The 22,044-nt window shown below is 38.6% G+C and overlaps 1 protein-coding gene across 2 annotated transcripts; it reads left to right on the top strand.

Moving 5' to 3' along the window:
- The first annotated feature begins 20 nt into the window (after positions 1–20).
- Positions 21–21,064, top strand: elp2 (elongator acetyltransferase complex subunit 2). 2 transcript variants are annotated; one of them, XM_026257164.1, is made up of 22 exons: positions 21–328; positions 610–688; positions 867–937; positions 1,642–1,783; positions 3,263–3,340; positions 3,538–3,602; positions 3,674–3,740; positions 4,796–4,951; positions 5,226–5,309; positions 5,481–5,581; positions 13,265–13,393; positions 13,539–13,688; positions 13,778–13,969; positions 14,428–14,497; positions 14,605–14,703; positions 15,643–15,700; positions 16,652–16,724; positions 17,398–17,587; positions 18,682–18,803; positions 19,122–19,264; positions 19,350–19,463; positions 20,640–21,064. In XM_026257164.1, exons 1-22 carry the CDS (start codon positions 197–199, stop codon positions 20,794–20,796), a joined length of 2,472 nt encoding a protein of 823 aa, XP_026112949.1. In that variant the 5' UTR covers positions 21–196; the 3' UTR covers positions 20,797–21,064. The 2 variants fall into 2 exon arrangements, with proteins under 2 accessions (XP_026112949.1, XP_026112950.1); XM_026257165.1 differs by having other exon boundaries at positions 197–328; positions 4,796–4,939.
- Positions 21,065–22,044: the final 980 nt, after the last annotated feature.

Genomic DNA, 22,044 nt, shown 5'->3' with positions numbered 1-22,044 from the left:
TGATATCTGCCGGTGCTTTGCATAATTGTGTCTTGCTTAATTGATCTAATCTAATAATAAATGCAATACAAATGTTATTTAATCTATTTCAACTATATCTTTAGAGAATCGTATTTTTAAATAACTCTTTCAGGAACTACTATCGGTGGCATATTCTCCCGGTTCTTTTTAATTGTAACACACAGCGGCGGTGAAGATGGCAGCGCCTGTAATGGACACATGTCATGTCTTTTGTTGTGCTAATCGCGCTCCTAATGTTGTGTCATGGGGCAGAGGAGGTCTTATCGCATTTGGGACATGTAATTCAGTTGCCCTTTATAATCCTCAGGTAACGTTATTGACTGTATGACTGTTCACTTGATTTAGTTGAGGTGATGCTGCTGCTGCTCTGTGGCATGTTATTATATTTTACATATGCACTTACAAGTTCCGATTCTTTAATGCAGTGTTGTGCAAACTGTGACCTTAAACCTGTGTTTAGAGTATGCATTCTTCCGATCAAGTAGTTTCATAATAAATGTCTTTAGTATTTGATAAACTGTCAAATAAGATCGGTGACAGTGAAAGTGTGACAGGTGTGTCATGATTTTGTTTATGAATTGTTATCAGGAAATAAGGATTGTTGAGGTGCTGAATAAACATACTGGAAGAGTGAATGCTGTCCAATGGGTTCACAAACAAGACTGCAGTAAGTGTTTTACATTGACCACCGTTAATAAATGTTTAATAGGCTGTTGACAGACATTTCAGTTTTAGAGGTTTAAAAAAAGTGTGAAATGTTTTATCTTCATGGATAGACATTATTGCATTTTCAATACAAACAAAGGAACTTTGAACGTAGAAGCGTAAGCTGTTTATTTCTGCAGGTCCGGAAACCCAGCTGGTGTCTGGTGGGTCAGATAATAATGTTATTGTCTGGGAGAAGCAGGATGGGAAGGTATGTGTGTACAACAACAACAGTTAATATGATCACCTATGCTGACAACATTTATTTGGTCGTTTCTGTTATGCAATACATTGGATAAAATATTAAATAATAAATCAACAGCTTTTAAAGATTTGTTTTTCATGCTGCCTTCTTTTATAATTTTTAAAAATATGTTTTATATATATATATATATATATATATATATATATATATATATATATAAAACATCACTTTCCACTGGGTTTCAAAACCCTTTCAATTTTTTTTTGAATATCTTTTGAAAAGCAACCAGTTGTGATTAATCCCTTATGTTAAGAAAGCCCTTGGTGATACCACATTACAATTATAACATAATGTAAATAATTGTCCAAGTTACAACAATTTGTAACTGATTGATTTCTTAATTTAATAGGTTTGTTGCAATTTGCCCAGATCCTCAATTGCATAATGCTCATTATTTCTGGTGGGAAAACAACAGCGCAAGCTTTTTTAGCAATTGATTAGAAAATGTATCTGATTGTTTGTCACACTGTTTGTCAAATCATCCTGTTTGATAAAATTAATTCTACAGCATGATAAAAGCCTCAAAAACTTTAGAACTGGAATGACACAGCTTGGTCAGTTATGGACATAATCTGTGATCAGGAAATCTGTAATCACAAAAGTAAAAAAAAGAAAAAAAAAGTGTTAAGTTTGTCCATCTTCTGCTGCAGTTCACAGCATGTGCAGTGTGTTCGGGACACTCCGGGCCCGTGTGTGCAGTGGATGCCATGTCTCTGTCCTCCTCTCAATTACTGGTGGCATCAGCTTCTTCTGACTCCACTGTCAAACTCTGGACGTGCAGCTCTGACACAGGTAAGATAGGAAGTGAGCTTTAGAGTTCAAATTAATTCGTTTTTGATTAAGTACTTTTCAAATTCTCCAAGCCTGACATCTGCTGGTTGCTTCTTGTAAATTAAGTAGAGTTTAAAATCCAAATTCAGTGCTTATGCAGTAGATCAAAATCTGTGTGTTCGTGTCATCACAGAGATACAGTAGAACTTGCCTTGGATGTCAGCAACCGAGATCAACAGAAAGCAAATAGTACAACAAATAGAAAAATTCTAAATATGTGTATTTATTTAATATGTACTACTGTACTCAAAGGTTTGGAAGTCACTAGTCAGTAAGATTTATTTTTATTGAAAGGGAAGACATTTGAAAGACTTTAAAGACATTTTCTGATGTTACAAAAGTTCTTTACTTTTAAACTTTTATTCATCAAAGAATCCTTGAAAAAAAAGTATCACAGTTTCCATAATAAAAAAAAAAATAGATGTATATATTTCTGAAAGACCATGAGACACTGACGCCTGGATATATATTTTATTTATGTCTATGGGTCAAAGACAAGACGTCTCATTTTGGTGTCTGCATCAAAAATGCAACATACTTGTTCTGAACTGTACTTAATAAAATGTATAAAAGAATGCATCATCATACTAGATTTTATTATAGTTGAAATGATTAAAAATTTCTCGCTGACAAATACCGTAGTTAAAACCTAATTGTTTGACAGATAATGGTAAAGATTTCACTGAAGTCTTTTAATGCCATCTTATGATTCTTGCTCTAAATACACCTGACAATATTTTTTTTAGTATGAACTATTGTTTCACTAAATGACGGTAGTTTATTTTTCTTTTTTTTATGTATATCATGATAAAATGTATGACAGTTATAATGGTTTGCTCAGAAAAAGTTAAATTAAACAGGTCAAAATTTAAAGCTGTATTAAGCTTTTATTGTTTTGATGCTTGAAAACCCCTTTTCGTCTTTGACTCCTGTATCTAATATACCTGCTGTATACATGCCATCTATTTATTGACTTCTTTTTATACAAGTCAGCTTCACTTGTAATAAGAAAAGTCTCATCATGAACAAAATTTGTCTTAACTCTAATTCTAATTATTTGTATCTCCCTAAAGTAAACTTAAACTATAAGAGAAAGCACAGGCGTAATCTGGTCATTCCTACTGCTTTCTTTCTGATGTCCATACTTGCTGTTCAGAAAGAAAGTGACAATTTAAAAAGTTATATACAGTAGGGCAAATGCAAAATTTCTGCATTGCTTTGACGGACTTTCAAGTCACACGATGATGAGCTGCATCATTCATCTAACATTCAGATGGCAATAATCCAAAATCCAGCTTGTTTTGAATGCATTATTTTTAACATTACCTCAGGAGATGATTTCAGGTTGTCAGGGTAATTGTCTAATTTCAAAATATGAAATGGCCTAATTAAAAATAATAAATTCATTTTCATGTGAGGTGTTTCTGTTCTCTTCATTAGCCGCATGCCTCCAGACCATATCTTTTGGGAGCGGGTTCATGATGGATGTCTCCTTGGCACTGTTGCCAGGCAGCAGAGGTAAGCTGCGCCCGCTGCTCCATGTTGATTTACTGTATTGTCCTGTCCTATTTTGTCTTTGTCCTGGTCCTGGGGCGACATTAGCCCTCACGTCTGGACTGTAGCTGTATTTCGCTTCTAGATGGCGTGAATAGACTTAGTGACTTGTCTGCCTGGTGTTTCTTTGTGAATGAAGAGGATAATTACATCTCTTGCAGTTCCAGTACTGGCCTGTGGGGGAGATGAGAGCAGAGTTCACCTGTATGTGCAGCTCAGCGGACAGGTAAGATTGTCAGGTGTCTCTACTTTATATTAATGCTGTTCATATTTTGTGTGTCATGTGGGTGTGTTTAGTTTCAGAGGCTTCTGAGTCTGACAGGACATGAGGATTGGGTCCGATGTGTGGAGTGGGCCACTAAAGGTAGGACCTCTAAATGGAATAAATGTGCTTAAGAAATTTAGAGGAAGTAAAATAATGTTTTAGGACCATAAGACCCCATGAAATCGAAATTTTAACTTTGTAGCCTTCAGTCCTCATTGTAGCATTTAGTATTTATGATGCTAATCAAAGATTTTTTTTTTTTTCATTTAAATGCATTTAATTTATTGAAAATGTCAGTGACTTCATTTATATTGTTACATACATTTCTATTTTAAATAAATGCTGTTATTTTGAAATTTCTATTAATTGAAGAATCCTGAAAAAAATGGAACATGGTTTCCACCAAAATATTAAGCAGCACAATTTTAATAATGTGAAAATTCAGCTTTGTTACCACAGGAAAAAAAAAAAATTCTGATAATTTGCAATATTACTGTTTTTACTGTATTCTTATTCATATCTCAAAGTAGTGCTTTTGTAGAATGTCTCTCCTTTGTTACTTAAATATTAGTTAAATAAATGTACTATTTAGTTGTTTCTTTCTGTCTAAAAGATGTACTCAATATTTTATTGGCTATTTACAAAGAAAAGTTATATGTATCGTCCAAATTTCCTTTTTTTAATTAAAGATAAAGCCACATCGAAAAGTAGAATGTGATCTAGCACTTTTCATTACTGTAATAAAGTAAATTGAAATGTTTATGCACATTATAAGCTCATTTTAATTGGCTCTGACAGGACGATTCTCACAGCAATAAACATTGTCTTAAGAAATAATGAGAATTACAAACAAACTCAATGGTCAAACATCAAAGCAATTGTGAAATATCATGTGCACTTGTTTTGTGAATTTTTAGCAAAAGAGTTGAAGTCATAGACCCTTTTAATGCATATGATACAGTAGTACTGGCATGGAAATAGTCTAAGGGTATAAAATGCATCATCCTAATGTGCCAGTATTGTTGTTTTCACTCTCACATTCTTTCATAATTCATGCAACAGGTTCTTGCTGCCAATTAAATGCACCATAACTGAAATATACTGTACAAGCGGGAAAGCTTCTATTCTACTTTTTTTCACTGCTGAATGTGTAGACGGAGAGCTCTGGCTGGCCAGCTGTTCACAGGACTGTCTGATCAGAGTGTGGAGACTGTTTGCCAAGACTGTCACTGAAGCAGACCAGCAGACTGACGCTGTTCTCAAGATGAAGGAGGATGTTTTTCAAGTGTCTGGAGATGGTGAGGCTGGAGGTGTTGCATGATTGTTATTTAGCTGTGTGATGACTTCTAGAATTTGGTTATTGTTGAGTTGATTAGTTGCTTGATTATCTGTTTTGAAACTATGTGGTGTAGAAACACAAAATCAAGGATCATTTATACAGTGTTTTCTAACCAAGAGTGCAAAATGAACTTGCCACAACCAAATGCAAGAAAAAAAAAAGATTTGTCTAGTAAAGTCTTTAAGTAATGAAAAATGTATAAGGATAATAATCTGTTGCTCATTGCTCATTTCTTTCTGCTCTAGAGTTTGCTGTGACTCTTGAAACGGTGTTGGCTGGCCATGAAAACTGGGTTTATGGAGTTCACTGGCAACCTCCATGTGTCAAAGGTATTCCAGCACGTGATCAGAGAGCATGTTCGGATTTTGTTTCTTCATATCTCTGTAATGTACTGTTTGAAATTATATTCAATTTCATATTTAATTTAAATTGTTTTTATATTTTATTTGGATTTATCCAGTCTCTGCATCTATTTTGTTTCTTGATGTCTCCCCCTGCAGGTGACTTAGTGGAACAGCCCCTGAAGCTGCTCTCTGCCTCAATGGACAAGACCATGATCTTATGGGGGCCAGAGGAGGATTCAGGGGTGTGGGTGGAGCTGGTAAAGTCATTTTGTTTACTACTTAGTAAATACTGATATTGGAAAAATTTTGAAAGTGGATTAGAATGCAGTAGAATGCATTCTAGCTTCAGTTCCAGACTTCCAGAAATTTCTGTATTTGTATTCATAAAACGCTTTTTAAATTCAATCCAATGCAATTCAAAGTGCTGTAAAAACATAAACAAGTAACTGATACAAAATACAAGCAATGTAAATAACATTAGTTCATAATAAAAGTAAAATAGTTGAATACTATTAAAAAAATAAATCTACCAAAAATAGAACATAAATTATAATGTTAATAAATCAAATAAATATAAATAATAGGATAAAAAGTTACAGCACCAAATAGTGGATGTAGTAGATCTGCCGTAGAGTCAATTGGTTGTTCTTGGAGATAGCGGGTTAACTCCGTATCAGCGCCAATCTGATCGGTAAAGGGGCAGAGATTTCAGACCTCCGTTTATTAAGGAGATCTGTCACAAAACTCATCATCCGCACCAACGTTTTTTGAGCAAATTTCAAAGCCGCACCCGCCCGCCATCCGCTGATTGTTTTGCGATGCAATGCTTTGCTGATGCGAGCCGCAAAAAAAGCCATTGTCTGTTCTAGAAAGCATGCAGCAAAGATATTTAATGCTAATGTATGAAGCTTAGGCCTACACTGAGTTTCATTTACGATGAGATGTGCTCTAGTTCATAGTGCAGTGCAAGTGAACGCGGCGCGCTGGTGCTTCCATGTCACGGTTATCATTGTCTGCTTTATTTGCTTTTTATTTATTAAAATACATGCAATTGGTTGATGAAACATTTATTAAAATTAAGATAAAATTTGTACAAAACGAAATTCGTTTTTAAGAAAGGTTTTCTACAAAGCAAAATTTTATGATGTGGTAAATATCATGTCTGACGATTTACAAAACTTCATTAAGTGGTAAAAACCATGTCTCCCAAAATATATTGCGCATCTTATGATCCTATCTAAAAAATGAAAATAATTTTTGATAAAAAATGTTTGTAAAAAATATTTTAATGACACTGTTTTGGCGGTTATAGAGTTCTAATGACAGTGTTCAACTATAACCGCCGGTCTCACGGTTATATACTAACCGTCACACCCCTAGTAGTGCCTAATAAAATAATTTTAAATTCAGAATGAAAACTTCCATAAGGACTTTAAATTGGCACAAGATCTAATATATATATATATATATATAATATATATATTTTAATCTGAGTGTACAGATCAAGCTCTTGGAAAGAAATAACCCCATCCTGAGGTCATTTCCTTCCTGTCCTTCATAGTCTCTCAGGTTGCCAGTCATGGACTTCTAGAATCCACAGCAGTGGCATGAATTGCTGCACAAGCTCCTCTGCTGTTACGCTCTCTGGGTAATGCAGGGAACATCTGCCCATTCTCTGCTAACTGTGTCAAATTTAACCCACACACTGAGAATTGCACAGACAAGCTTGTTCTCTGCCATCTGTGTGAGGGACTGTGAATGATTGGTGAGCTTCTCTCAGAAATGGGATGGCGATACCTCAGAAAACCTTAAAACTATGTTTTTTCACTTCAGTCATAATAGGACGTTTTGATTGGCATTTGGCACAGCAGAAGACAGGCTTGACTTTGTGGTTGATTAATAAGAGATACTCACTTTGATCTTGGTATACAGACATAACATGTCAGGGCTCAGATCAGTGGCTCCTGTTTCTGACACTTGGCATGCTGTAGTACGATAAGATGACGCACATGCTTTGTCGAACTAAGGCACGTCTTAAGTCCAATTAAAAATGAAAGACAGTGAGTTGTAGTTGTAGGAAATGGTTGAAGTTGATTTCAGGTCTTGTGTTGTACCTGGATGCAGCTGGGTTGTTCTGCATCTGGTATTTTCTGCTCTGCATGTCTCTTCTGTATAGAGTGGAAAAGGGCATATGATAAGAGGTAGGTGTGAACTGGGTTATCACATGTGGTTGAGCACCTTTAAACTGGCAGATATTATATTTTATATATAACTTTCATAATTTAATAAATATGAATAATTACTGGGTAGATTTCTGCAACAGTGCATATTTAGATTTCTACAACTGCACTTTACTCTTCTACATTTCTCAAATTAAAATGCACAAGGTCCAAACGTCCAATAACTAAATAATACATTTAAAGAATACTATTTAAACTCACTTTACTGATAGTTTTTTGCTGCTGACCTTTGATTAAATACCACTGTTTACATTAGTTTTGCTATAGTATTCATTTTTTCATCTTGCGTTTGGTGTGAAAAGGCCGTAACCATTGAACTAGCAATTATTACTTGTTAATACATATGGCAGTTTATGAAAACTAAACCTAAAACTTGCCTTCATGGTCATAGTTGTGGACTTACTGCAAGTGCCCTACTAAGCACAAAATGACCAGCATCACTTTGGCTAATTAACGCACCCACAAAGAAGAGTCTCCTCCATAATGATTAGCCTAATTGGTTAGATTTAGTGGAGAGCTGGTTTGCAGTACAGTGGCCAGGGAAACCGCTGTGTAAACTACACCCTCCTAATAAGTCATGTTGCCAATGAGCAGTGTGCAGGGACCATTTTGAGACTCTGTGAGCCATTAGTGTTATGCTAATGGTTTATTTTCCCTGATAGCCCAGAAGAGAGTACAGATGAGTTATCATGAAAAATCTTTAACCTCTAGACCTCATGACCCACACCCACATCACCTAGAATTGACAAACTATTGAGCTGCTCTCAGTATCCATCATCATTGTTGGATTGCTCACTTTCAGTTTCATTAGTCCCCATCTCCACAGGAATGAAACCATGAGTAAAGCATTAGTTTGTCCAGTAGTGACTACCCATATCTTGTAGGATAAAGTGCAAGATAATCCAAGTAGTCATTTAGCAAATGCTTTTATCCACAGTGACTCGCAGTAAACTAATTGAATCACTCTGGAGCAACCGGAGCTAAGTACCTTTCAAGGGCATAAGGCTTCAAAACTACATGTGCCCATTTCTCATAGGTACTATCTACACGGTTTTCATTTTTAAGTGTGGGGTTCCTGTGAATCTTGTCATTGTTATCGCTACCAGTTAAGCTACAAGGACCTAGTCTTTTGGCTACCAGGCTTTAGTAACTTCTAGACCACATCATTGTGGGCGATGTTTGATTTCCAGGATCCCAACCTCAAAAATGTTTCGTCACTCCCCTGCATTGTTAGGTTTCGTACAAATCCCATCCAAAACAGTGTGGTTTGTGTCACAACACACATCGTGCCACAGATCCATATTGGTGTTCCTTCCCTAAACAAGAGTGATTGCACATTTCCCTCATGAGATTTGGCCGTGATATACGAGTAGCCATGTGGATGGAATTCAAAATCGATCTGGTTAATGTTGCATCACTCTTTCCAGAATGGCTCACAGAGATCCGTGCCATTCAAAGTGAAGGGCTCTCTTCATCGCAATCATTAGTTCCGCCATATTCACTCTGTAGGATGTGCCTGTGAAGGGCATCTCAGATGTCTCTCTATTGGTGCAAACGGGAGCATTAAAATGTTGATAGCCCTTACTGTTTGATGGTTTGTGGATTTAGTTTTAAATCTGTATTTTCCAGCCAAACGTGGCTCTGTTCGAACTGTCCTGCCTGTCTTGTGGCCGTGTTAAAATCTCAGCATCAGATGGCTGATTTGTCCATCTAGTGTTGATGTTTTGAAGAAGAGCTTAAGCTAGCCACCTGATCTGGCAATATCTTTAAGACATGCTCTGCTGGGCATGACAAAAGGCTGAATCATTGAGCGGTGACACCCCTGAACGTGAGGAATCACTGCTGCTCTTAACACGGCTGCTGGAAATGTCTTGTCCTGCTCAAGGTCAACAGGAAACACCACTGCGATGGCTGTCTGCTGAAATTTTCATACCTCCTTTTCACAGTTGAAAGTGTGATTTGATTAAATTACAAAATCATTTCTTCACCCTCTGAGTGTGTGTTGGCAATGCAGATGTTGGGGCTGGAGCATCAGTCTTTGCTCGTGCACAACCATAAATAAAAGTAGAGGCAGGTTATCGCTGATGGCATAATCATGACTAATTATCTTGTTTTATACAATGTTACCGCTTGCTTCGCTGCACGACTCTCTTCCCCCATTACCGTGAGACACTCAAGCAGCATTAAGCATGTTAGACACGGGCCAGACGGAGGGCAACCCATGCTACAGTTTGCTGAAAAACAATTACATTGCTTTGGTATTCATAGCCCAGCCCAGTCAGAGGAGTTTACACTGATTCATTCTTCATGTGACCATTTTGTCTCCCAGCTTTCCGAGGCTCACATTTGATTTAATGTGTGCGTGAATACGTTCAACATCACATTAATGCATTCAAAGGAAGCAAACATGATTTATTTCTCATTTAATAGTCTCCTCTTTGCATACGTCGTGCTTTTCGCTTGTTGGCCTGATTAATTGGTGTCCTCAGACTGTTACTTAACGGAGATGGAGCACAGCTGTAGACTCTCAACTCCGATTGCTCAGGATTCATGACTACTAATTATTTGCCTGCTTGACCAGCCGGTTTATCGGGGGCAGTGACACCAGCGAAGGCCTCTTATCAAACAATCACCATCAAGAACATGATTGAGAGTGCAGAGTGTAGTTCCAAGGTTTTTGTTTACATATATATGTCCTCTCTGGGATCGGATTTTAGCCACCCCAGGCGATTAACTCATAACAGCCACAACATAATGTATAATCAATTGAACAAATAACACTAAAAAGAGTTTGACTACTTGAGCCAGGATTACAGAGTGGATGAAAGCCCACGATACCACCATTCAAAGGGACTGTAGTTAAAGATCTGGGGTTCCCCAAAACATTGTTAACTTTAAAAAAGTTCTGTTGTTACCAACATTCTTTATCAATTGTTTCCCAAAACATTCATCAATAGCTTCACAATGTTGTGTGGTTGGAACGGCAGCTCTCAATCTGTGGTTAGAACCACTGTTTCTTGAGCAAAATAAGTGGTATAAATTAGACCAGGCATCTATATTGCCCAATTTTGGTGAACCTGTGCTAACTGTAGCCTGTTTTTAGCTATAAGCTATTATAAGCTGTCATAAGCTATACGTATCACCTGGTTTGGTCTTCTGCTGCTGTAGCCCTTCTGCTTCGAGGTTGCCTTTCTCTCAGTTTGAATCATTCTGGCCATTCTCCTCTGACCCACAGAACTGCCGCTCACTGGATATATTTTCTTTTTGGACCATTTTCTGTAAACACTAGAGATAGTTGTGTGTGAAAATCCCAGTAGATCAACAGTTTCTGAAATACTCAGACTAGCCTGTCTGGCACCAACAACATTGCCAAGCCACTTAAAGAGCCAGTAAGATGAAAATTCTAAGCTTCCTATCACTGTTTATAAGTCCTGTACATTAGGTTTAAATCCATCCAAGGTTAAAAAACATTGTCATTTTGTCAAAATATCATTTTAAAATTACCTCAATTCTCAGAGATCCCCAAACGGTTCGCGCGAAGCTGTTCAAAAGATTCAGTTTCCTTAAACCCCACCTTTCGGTAGCAAACTGTGTTCTGATTGGTCAACTAACATAGTCAGTTTTGATTGGTTGTTCTGCACACACCTCCACGGTAAACTATGCGTTAGCATCTGTTTGGTGTGAATTATGTCTTATTCCTCTCATCGCGAAACAAACAGTAAAATAAAAAACTTGAACAGTCTCGCTGCTTTTTCTTCTGTGTGGGTGTATTCAAGCCCCGCGCTTCAGTTTGAATCTGAATAGCGCGTTCAGCACGGGGGCGTGGTCACATTAGATATAATGAAGGGAGACATGAAAAGCAAACATCGCGTTGTTTTCATATGGATTACTTTATCACAGAATATCTGTTTTCGGCAGCACTTTTTAGTTTTAAAGTAGACATGTCAAGCTTTCTATAGATATCTCTCTCATGTCTCTTCGTTGAGTATTCACGGAGTTACACTTCATTTTAATGACGTGTTTGTAAATGAAGATCAGCGCAGACAGGCTGCAGACAGCACACATACTGATAAGACACTCGGGAGAAAACAAACACATAACTTCATAATCATACTTCGCGTTGTGATTCGGAGATGCTCGTTGTTCTAAATAAATTTGGTAATAAACCCTCTTTTATGGCCAAACGCTTTGAAAATCCCGCTGTACTCACCGAGATTAGAAAAGCAGTCATCAGTGAAATGTTACGGACACAACAAAAGGTTGTGTTGCTCTGGTATTGTGGTGAAAATGAACCATTGGTTCTTCTGATTTTCATTCTTTGGTAGTGAAAATAAAACAAACTTGCCTTTACAATTAAAAACACATGTCTCCTCGACATGATGCTCTCACACCAACCAGAGCGTCTGTGTGGGGGGTGGGGCAGCTCAGAGTTCCGTTTCTCTCAAGACGGTAGGCGGAGATTATTATGCAAAGTGTTCCTAATGACGTACATAGAGATGGGCAAAAGATTTGAAATCTATAATGACTCGTTTCAGCGATTCAGAGTCGACTCCTTACTTTAGAAGCCAATAACTTTATAAATCGTGTACTTTTTGGTTTAATTACTTTGCACATTGTTTACACTGATGGACAGCTACATCATACACTGTAATACAGGTAATTTTTGATTTCCCATCTGTGTGGCTCTTTAAATTAAAATTCTTCCCCATTGTGATGCTTTATTGGAGTAGATTCTTTTGACCATGTCTACATGTCTATATGATTTTGTATGTATTTGGCTGATTAGATGTATTTGTTAATGAGCAGTTGAAAAGGTGTACCTAATAAAGTAGCCTTTGAGTGTATTTTGATCCCAAGGTAGTTCAATCAGTGAATATGTGATGAAGTTACTACAATTTATGGGTACAGTTGTAACTAGCTTGTTAATGTCTCCAACAATACATCATACTATTTGAAATGCACCTCAGGGTGGGTAACTAAAATATTGGAGGTTTGAGTTAGGGCTGCAGTTTCAACAATTACCTAAAAATACAATTACGTAATCATACAAAGCTGCAATTAATCGTTCAAAGTCCATTTATGTTATTATGCATGATTATGGTGCGTTTCTTCTTTCTAAATATTATCTTAAGGTTTTTTCCCCCTCATGATTTAAATTTTAGTATAACGTTATAATACCATTAATATTTTTACTTTTTTATAATTAAAATAATCCCAGGGAACACATGTTAGGAGAAAATTGTTTGCCTGAAGTCAATGTAAGTCGCTTAGGATAAAAGCGTCTGCTAAATGCATAAATTTAATTTAATCATTTAAAGAAGAAACCAATTTGATGCATAGTTGACATTTGAGGTTTAATTTACTACAGAAAAGCACTAAAAGTTTTTTCAGTTAGTGTTTTCAGCTTGTATATTTTCATATAAAAATATGACATGCAGTTGCATCAAACAGTGGTATAAACATCATTCAACGTAAATTGTGATAATCGTAATTAATAATCGCAGTTACAATTTCAAGGGAATAATCGACGGCCCGAGTTTAAGTCCCTCAATGAGTTACCAATTCACCATTGTGTCCTTCTAGGTAGTTCTAAGTAGTCCTACAAGAATGTTTCAGGTTTTATGCGTGGTGTTGTACACTATAATATGGATAGTTTGAATATTTAGTTTCTCCATTATTTCTTGATGACTCCTCATTAAGGTTCGTGTTGGGGAAGTTGGAGGAAACACTCTGGGTTTCTATGGATGCCAGATGAGTCCGGACGGTTTTATGATTCTGGCTCATGCCTTTCACGGAGCGCTGCACCTCTGGCACTGTGACAGCAACCAGGTCAGATGTAACTGACAACATCTGTCAGTAACGCAAACCTCTTTATGTAAACATTCCTGTTTGCCTAATAAAAACTGACAAAATTCAAGGGTATTATTATTTATATTAAATGGAGTAAATAAATTTGGAGACTTCTTTTGCACAGGGAGAATGGAGGCCTAGTGTGGTCATTTCGGGTCACTTTGGCGCAGTGCAGGACTTGAGCTGGGACCCTGAGGGAGAGTTTATCATCACTGTCGGATCAGACCAAACCACCAGACTTTTTACACCCTGGACCAGAAAAGGATGCTCAGAGGTTTAAACAAATGTCAACTCTTTTTCTTTTTTTTAATAATCATACATCGTCAAACTTTTACTGTTGATAAACTTTTTCTGTGTTTGCAGATTACCTGGCATGAGATCTCAAGGCCGCAGATTCACGGTTATGACATGCAGTGTCTGACTATGATTGGGCGTTTTCAGTTTGTGTCGGGTGCCGATGAGAAGGTCCTGCGGGTGTTCAAGGCTCCAAGGAATTTTGTGGAGAACTTTGCTAACATATCACACACCTCTCTGGAGAAACTGCTGGGCTGTAATGTAAGTTCTCAGAATCCTCTCATCTTTAAACTTTAATTAGTTACATCAAATAAAACCTGGGTTTTAATTACTCTTTGCAATGTCTTGTATCAGCAAGAGATTTTAAGATGAGACTCACATTTCTCATTATCTTAATCCTAATGTTTATGCACATGCTCTCAGATATATATAGCTAAAGGAGTTTCATTTTCTCTAACTTGAGGTCATAGTAAATGAGATGACATAAATAGCATTCTCACTTTAGGTTGAAGTTGTGTAATTAAGCGTATATGACGTGAATGCTTTGGCTCTTGTGGAGTGCTCCCATTTAGACCAGGATTTTTTGAGCATTTTGCTTTTATGCAACAGTTGTTACAGAGTATTTTGCATTTATGACACAATTTGCCAAGTTCGCAATATAGTAGAAGGTTTTAAATAAAGAAGGTTTTACAATGTGTCTATGTCTCCTGGGTGTTCAGGAAATAGCAGATCTCCCAGAGGGAGCCAGCACTCCTGCCCTTGGCCTGTCTAACAAGGCAGTGTTTCAAGGTATGAACCCTTTGAATTCGTTGGCCACAGGAGAATTTGCATTGAGCTGATCCTGAGAGCGTTGAGGCAGTTGCTAGTCTTTACAGTGGCATCTGATGTGTTTACAGGTGACATCGCATCTAAGAGCCCTCAACAGGACAGTGAAGATTTCAATAGCCTGTCCGACCAATATAAAGAGTCCTACTTTCAACCTCTCAAACTCACTGGTATTTATTTATAGTTATTTCCTTGCTTTTTTCCCTCTACTATTGCATTAAAAATGAACTGTGCTTGGTCATTTTGGATTACATTTCAGTCAGTTGTCCTCTTTATCTCCAAGTAGACAGTTTATTCTTGAAACAAAATGCATTAGACTTATAGTCAATAGTCAAATACTTCACCAACACCAGGTAGACACTGTAAGTTGACAGCTCCTCTGTTATTCCTAGAAAACGCAATGATATCCTACATGTGTGACAGGCAGTTATTAAAGCCTGTTTTCTCTGGTTTATTAATGTATCTGGGGCATGAATCAGAGATACTGGAGACAAATGTTTTTACAGCATAAGGGGGGGATGGGTGGAGGGTGAGTGTTGAAGCAGGGGGGTTTATGCTGCTCTTGCTCCAGGGGAACAGTGGCAAACGTTGTCAATGTGATTGAAAAAGCTCCTTAATCTGGAATCATAATTAGAAAGAAGGCTTATATAATGGCAAAGTTAAAATATTGATGACTCTGGGCGATGGGGAGCGCAATGAGGCGGACACAGAGTTGTTAATAGGATAATACCACTCCCTCTATCTCGCTTCTTCTGGAGGGGCAAAGAGGAAATAATTAAAGTAAAACTGCAAACCAGATATGAATAAAAAAAAATTCCATTCCATTTCAATTGGGGCATGTGTTGCATAAGTGTCTGTATATCGAAATGAGACCATATTATTTCAGGCTTGCATAAAGAGAGCTAAATTTGATTTACAGCATGTATCATTGAAAACTGTAGATAAAGCTGTCGTTGTTCCAGACAGCTTTGAGTAATTACTCGTCTGTGTATCTGTTGCTAAATTAAAATATGAGCTTATTGACAAATACAGTCTATAGGCATCTGCTCATCTCTCATAATAACTATGTTAATATATTTGTAACTCTGTGTGTGTGTGTGTATTGCCAGAGCCTCCGAAAGAGGACGACCTCTTGCAGAACACACTGTGGCCAGAGGTACAGAAGCTGTGAGTGTCCCATCAGTTATCATTTGTGTTTGTCTGCAGCCGGGCCTAATGCTGCACCGCATTATTGCAATTATTTTTCAAGTGTCTAGTAACCAATATGTAGCACTGATATTTACCAATTGTTTTATGCATGTGTTTTTAAACCGCAAAAAGCAATTTAGCAAAAGAATATTTGCTTAAACTGTTCAAATGTTTATAGCTGAATAGCATACGGATAACTGGCTCAGATATTTAAAGTCTCTATCGATGCCTTGTGAACTGAGGATAGTTACTGCCACAGCAATGCAATGGGGTGTTTGCATTAGCCAAGCATTTGAGCCTGTGTTTGCTTACTTGCATACAGTATTTTCTGGCCTTTGTTTATTCTGTTGCATTTGTTAGCACAGAATAATGCCTGTGTTGCACTAAATGACATATGACTCTGACATTTGCCTAAACTGTAGGCAATCTATAACAGAATTGGATGCTTAGTGGTTGGTGGGAAAAATGGGCGTATTATTCAAGAAGTTTTGCAGAATTATTAAACATCGACTATTTTCACAATTAAATTTTCATCGCCCTCAAGGCATTTATAATCAATTGAAATGTACAGACTTTTTATTTTTAAAATCTTGCTCATAAGAATTTAAAGTCGATTTCCTTGATACACTGGATGAAACTATAATTTACATACACAGCTGTAAGCAGCTGAAGGCTTTGACAGCCTGGCTTGCCGAGCTATTTATCCAGTGTTGGAAATTACTAAGCAGATCTGCTAATGGCTGCCAGAGCGCATGGCTTTCTTCCACTCCCATAAGCACAGGAGAGCATGCATGGCAGCCCTGGCACACAAAGCATCCGTTGTGTTTGAATCACTCTCTGAACCTGTCATGGTGCTCAGGCTTTATTTGTGAGCAGGTACTGACAGAGCCCTCATTAACATACCCTCTTTCCGTGTCACTCTCTCCGCAGGTACGGGCACGGTTTTGAGATGTTTTGTCTGGCGTCGGATTCTGCAAGGACTGTGGTGGCTTCAGCATGTAAGGTAAAATCACATGCGTGACCAGATGGTTGTTAGTGTCACACAAATGTATCCGTGGGCTGTAATAACAGAACACAGAAGAGCATGCATGTGTGAGGCTGCACCGATCCTGAAGTGGTTTTTTAATGTTTAGTAATTTGCCATTTTAACAAGCTTGTGCCAATTTAGACCCTGGCATCCATGTGTGATTTAATTTTTCTTCTCTTTAATGTAAAGATCCACCTGTCGTATTAAAAACACATTGAACTTGCATGACCAGGGTTGGTTAACTAGCCCTATGTGCCCTCTGGCCGGCGTGACACACTCTGAGATGGTTGAAGGGAGATCATTGGTTTGTGTCCCGGTCTGGCCCCGTGGTTCTGCCAAACCCACGCTGATCACGCACAAAGCCCTTCCGAATGAAAGCACATTCTGCGTGTCACCTGCCATTGTTCACGCTCGAGCGGAGATTGTGAGGTTTATTCGGTGGAGCTGATGGCGGCCTGCTGCTGGGGTCCTGCAGGCTCAGATGACTTTGCTTTGGACATGAGGTTTATTCTTTAAAACTGCTGGCTGAGCTGCAAATGCTGCTTGTAGGAGGAGGGCTCTGCGGTTGAGGTTCAGAAAAAGAGCACTGACTTGCTTGTGGACGCTGGTGTGAAAAATCTACATGATCAACATGTGTCTTGTGTCACAGGCCTCTAAACCAGAACATGCTGGCATTCTTCTGTGGAGCACAACTTCCTGGAAACAGCTGCAGTCACTGCCCTGCCACAGCCTGACCGTCACTCAGATGGCGTTTTCCCCGAATGGACACCTTCTGCTCGCCGTTTCTCGAGATCGTACCTGGTCCTTATGGAGACGAGGAAACCCTGACTCAGACACAGGTCAGCACACCTCCCACTGCATTTTCAAAACATTTTCAAAAATTTTAAATGAATAAAACCACAGGGAGCCCTCATAGCTCCACTTTTGTTGACCAAAGCTGATTTCTGGTTAGAAGTTTGGGAAGGTGGTTGGTGCATGTTTAGTTTCCAAAAGCACATTATAAGCGTGCATTAGTTTGAGCAAACGAAGCTGAACAGAACCGAGCCACTCAGAGACTCTGAAAACTAAATTATATCCAAGTTTTTGTTTTTATTTTGATTTATCGGACAGCCCTACATAAACCGCCCCGTAGAAGTAACATTCAATAAGATGAATGGGAACACTAACAGCTTCCTCCAGGGCTTATAGACTTCTTTACTCAAAAACAGCTTTTACCTTCCTCCATCTCTCTTTGTCAACAATATAAGTTTGTGGACTGCTGATGTTCGCCCACTGTAAGATTCTCCTGGCATTTAGACAAGAGTCTGCTAGCGCCGCCCTGTGATCGCACTACAGTGTTCATGTGTATTCTGAGCATACTCCTCTAAATCACTGTTGACACAAGGTAACCACAGGAGCGTTTGTTTTTCTTTCTCCGTTTTCTGATGAGTCCGTGGCTTTGCCGGCCACTGAAGGCAGAGGCATGCTGCAGTCTGTTCTCGTTGAGGCTGGTATTACTCACAGCCTGTATGCTGCAGTGCAGACGTGGAGAGGTTAGTCAGTGTCACAGCTGATCAGAGAACAGCCCAGTATGGTGGTTGAACGGTGTCATGCGTGGAGAAATCTCTGTTGCCTTCCCTGATGCCTCCTTTCCATTTGTAGGACTTTTGTGTTTCTGGCTAATGAGTTACGAAGACTCTCTAGTCTGTGACTGACCAGTTGTGGTTGCTTGAGCTTTAATTAGCAGAGCAAAAATGTGCAAAACATTGGTTGTTCACAGATTTAGTTGCAGCACAAATGACTGCATAAAAGAAAACAGAATGGCTTGCTGTACTACTTTATTTTGAGCAGAATATCCCAATTAACTAAATTAAACTAAATATAGTTGTGAATATTATGACTTGTATTTTTAGATTTGACCTTTTTTTGTTTGTTTATTTGTTTCTTTTTCCAGAGGCAAGCTTTTCTCTCTACGCAAACACGAGTAAGGACACAGCGGTTCACACGCGCATTATTTGGTCATGTGACTGGAGCTCGGACAGCAAGTACTTTGTGACGTCAAGTCGAGACAAGAAGGTAGGTCCAGTTTAACACATAAAAGTTAGTTATCAATACCTTTGTAAGAAGCTAAAATTTCCTGGGGCAATTAAACTGGGGCAACTCATAAAAAGGAAGACATATTGAACCTATTCATGGTTTTTTATTGTGTCTACCCCCATCAAGAGAACAGCTTCATGTAAAATAAAACCGCTGCTATAAGGCTACTGATGCTGATTATTCTGTGTAAAACATTTTTAATGAGGGGAAAAAAGGACTGCATGCACCATTTTTTTTTAAGTCCAGCTCTTTCCTGTGGTCTAAGCTTTGACATCTGACCTTGTTGTGTTTTTACAGGTAATCATCTGGGGTCATCATGTTTCTGGAGTCAGTGTCGGTGAATGTGAGGGTGAAAGCGTGACCCCCTCCTCCTCTGTTCTGGATGTCGGAGATTCAGCCACTGCTGTGTCTATCTGCCCATATCTCTGTTCGGACCAGAGGTAACGTTAAATCGGTTACTTGTGGTCTTTAGAATTAGTGTGATGTTTCTGGGAAAAATATTGAATTATACTTGCATTTGTGTAGTTTTTTGCTGGCTGTAGGTCTAGAAAATGGGAAGATAGTGCTGTATAAATGGAGGCCGTTAGAGGATTTGTCTTCTGGATCAGACTGGAGCAAATGTGGAGAAACCGATGCTCGGTATCCTTTTTCCTGCTCATATTCTTCACTCTTTTATAATCCTGAAATGGTGAGTTTGAACTCTAGCTAAGAGGTGTGATTGATATAGGCCTGCACGCACATAACTATAACTAAGAACTGTTTACTTAGTTTTTTTTTGTTTTTCAGTCTTCATAAATCTCTGTTCAAAGCATTATAAGCTCTGCTTATCAAAAGACTAGATTTCTTGTTTTATTTGCAGTTTTCATTTAGTAATAATAATAATTATGATAAAATTGTAATTACACTTTCTATTTTGTATATAATTTTATTTTAATTATATGCTATCCGAACTGTGCACTGGTACAAACAAGTAAAGTACACCTGAAGCATTTTAATCACAATTGCAATTAGAATAATTTTTTTTGTCCGCACAGACAATTTGACAGAAGCAAGCAGATTCTTCAAAGCTTTTTGGTCAAAAATAATTGAGGACTCTTAAAATGCCTCACAAGCCCCTATAAATGATCTGACAGTTCCACAGTGTTCCTCTTAGCATCTTAGAAAGTGACCTGATCTGAAGTGAAACACGACAGTCATAGCTCCACCCAGGGACAAGTGCTGGTGGTATAATTGACAACAAAGTGCCGCATGTATCTGAGCTGGCCCACGCTGCTCGGGAGAAGCTTCAGGTTGATACGGGCGCTCCCGTGGGCAGGTTTCGCATCGATCCGTGAAGAGAGAGAATGAGGTGTCAGAGAGGGGCCAGACCATGTTGTGCATTCTGTTTCGCACCGAGCCCTCTCACTATCTATCTATCTCTCTCTCTCTCTCTCTCTCTCTCTCTCTCTCTCTCTCTCTCTCTCCCCCACAGTGGATTGAGTCCCAACTGGCTAAACTCTCTCCTTCTGTAGCTGTAATTGATAAGCCATCTCTGTAGGCACCTACACGTATCTCTTCCCCAGAAGTCACTCACCTTAGAAGCACAAGAAGTGAAAATTAGCTTGAGTTCTGAAAAGCAAGATTGATTTGTGTGTTTATTCATCTGCCTGCGTTAGTTTGGAAATTCGCAAGTGTGTATTCACCCCTGGAAGTATTTGGACAGGCAGAGTTGAAGTGAAACGAGGTGCCAGAGACATCCAGACAGTGTGCGAGGGGAGATCTGTGTTGCCTTTAATCAACGTCATGCTTGTGGCTTTCCTTGACCACCCATCACAGTCAGTCTCACACTCTGACGGTGAAGAGGCTGCGCTGGAGGCCGAGGCCGGGCCGGGCGGGCCATGGCGGAGACGAAGAGCGAGCTTGGGTTCAACTAGCCAGCGCTGGTGCCGACCATGTCGTCAAAATCTTCAACATCAAAATATCAGCCCTGTGATGCAGTGCGCCCAGCTGATATTCAGTACGAATGACTCGCAGTCACCTGAACGGCTGTGAAGTCTTCAGTTGGCCTAAATGTGCTGCTGTAAACACAGTTTTTCATGGGGGATTCTGGAAGCAGTTTTCTCGTTCCCTTAAATCAGCTTCCCTTCTTCGATTTCCAGCACTATTGCTTATGACCTGTAAACAAGAACTAATGTACTATTTATGATGTATAAAAAAACCCATAGTGCTTTGTATTGTAATAAATGGCTCTTTTCTACTAATGGAATGTCACAGTAGTGATTTATCTCAAGCTAACTATAATTCTTTTATTGGCTGTTTTAAAGCACCCCACATCCCATGAACGCCAAATCCTCTTGTAATAACCTACAGCCGTAAGTGACAGTAAGAGAATAGAAAATCCGCCACATATCCTCTCGCTTCCAGTGCCTGAAGGACAGATGAGCATTCGGATAAGATGTACAATGAGCCGTGAGGGCCATAGACCCACCAGGCGTGAATCATTCAGAGGAGAAAGAGTGTATCATTTAGGAAAAGTGCTCCTTTTTTATTGAGCGCTTCTTTTATTGAAACAAATGACATTCATCCTTGTGAGACATTAAAGGAATGTTTTCTGGATTCAATTCAACTTGAGTTGTATCAACAGCATCCGTGACATGCTTTCGATAACCGCAGAAAATAATTTAGACTTGACAAGACAAAAAATACTCACTGTGGTACTTGGAAGTATTGCTGCAAGACATTGTTAACATGGTGTAATATAATCACTTTCTAACTTGGTTTTTGTAAGGTTGTATGCAATTCGTCAGCCTGCATTAACCATAATCCCTGTAAAGTTCCTTATTATATGTATCCAGAAAGGGAAACCATGTAAGTATTTCTAATGAAAGGATTTTACTTCAGCTACACATATTTTAATAGACATGAACACCTTAGACCAAGGACTGCAAGCCAGGCCTGATTTACCAATCGTTAAAATTATGGTGTGGGAAAGTTTACAATTTGAAACTTAATTTGTTCTTTTGAGGTGTTGGTTGTGTGTTATTTGAGGACACCAGCTGACCCATCTGTGTTGTGCTGTTGTGAAAAGTTCTTTGTCTTCCTGTATCCTGTCTAGTACTGACATTTTAAATATTTCAGCATTTGATGGAATGGGAAAGCTGACTGTGACATGAAAGCTTCATCCTCTAGCATCCAGTTTTCCATCGAGTCCTTGCAGACTCAATTATTTATACTCAACGTA

This window comes from Carassius auratus, unplaced genomic scaffold, assembly GCF_003368295.1.
Source record: "Carassius auratus strain Wakin unplaced genomic scaffold, ASM336829v1 scaf_tig00214237, whole genome shotgun sequence".
Classification (NCBI taxonomy): Eukaryota; Metazoa; Chordata; class Actinopteri; order Cypriniformes; family Cyprinidae; genus Carassius; species Carassius auratus.
Note: the sequence above shows the minus strand (reverse complement) of the source record. Positions and strands in the feature narration are given on the sequence as shown.

Coding starts and splice junctions, on each gene's coding strand:
- elp2 (XM_026257164.1), top strand. CDS start 197: ATGGCAGCGCCTGTAATGGACACATGTCATGTCTTTTGTTGTGCTAAT. Junction 5,310..5,480: donor GCAACCTCCATGTGTCAAAG/GTATTCCAGCAC, acceptor CTCCCCCTGCAG/GTGACTTAGTGGAACAGCCC. Junction 15,701..16,651: donor TGGCCAGAGGTACAGAAGCT/GTGAGTGTCCCA, acceptor CTCTCTCCGCAG/GTACGGGCACGGTTTTGAGA.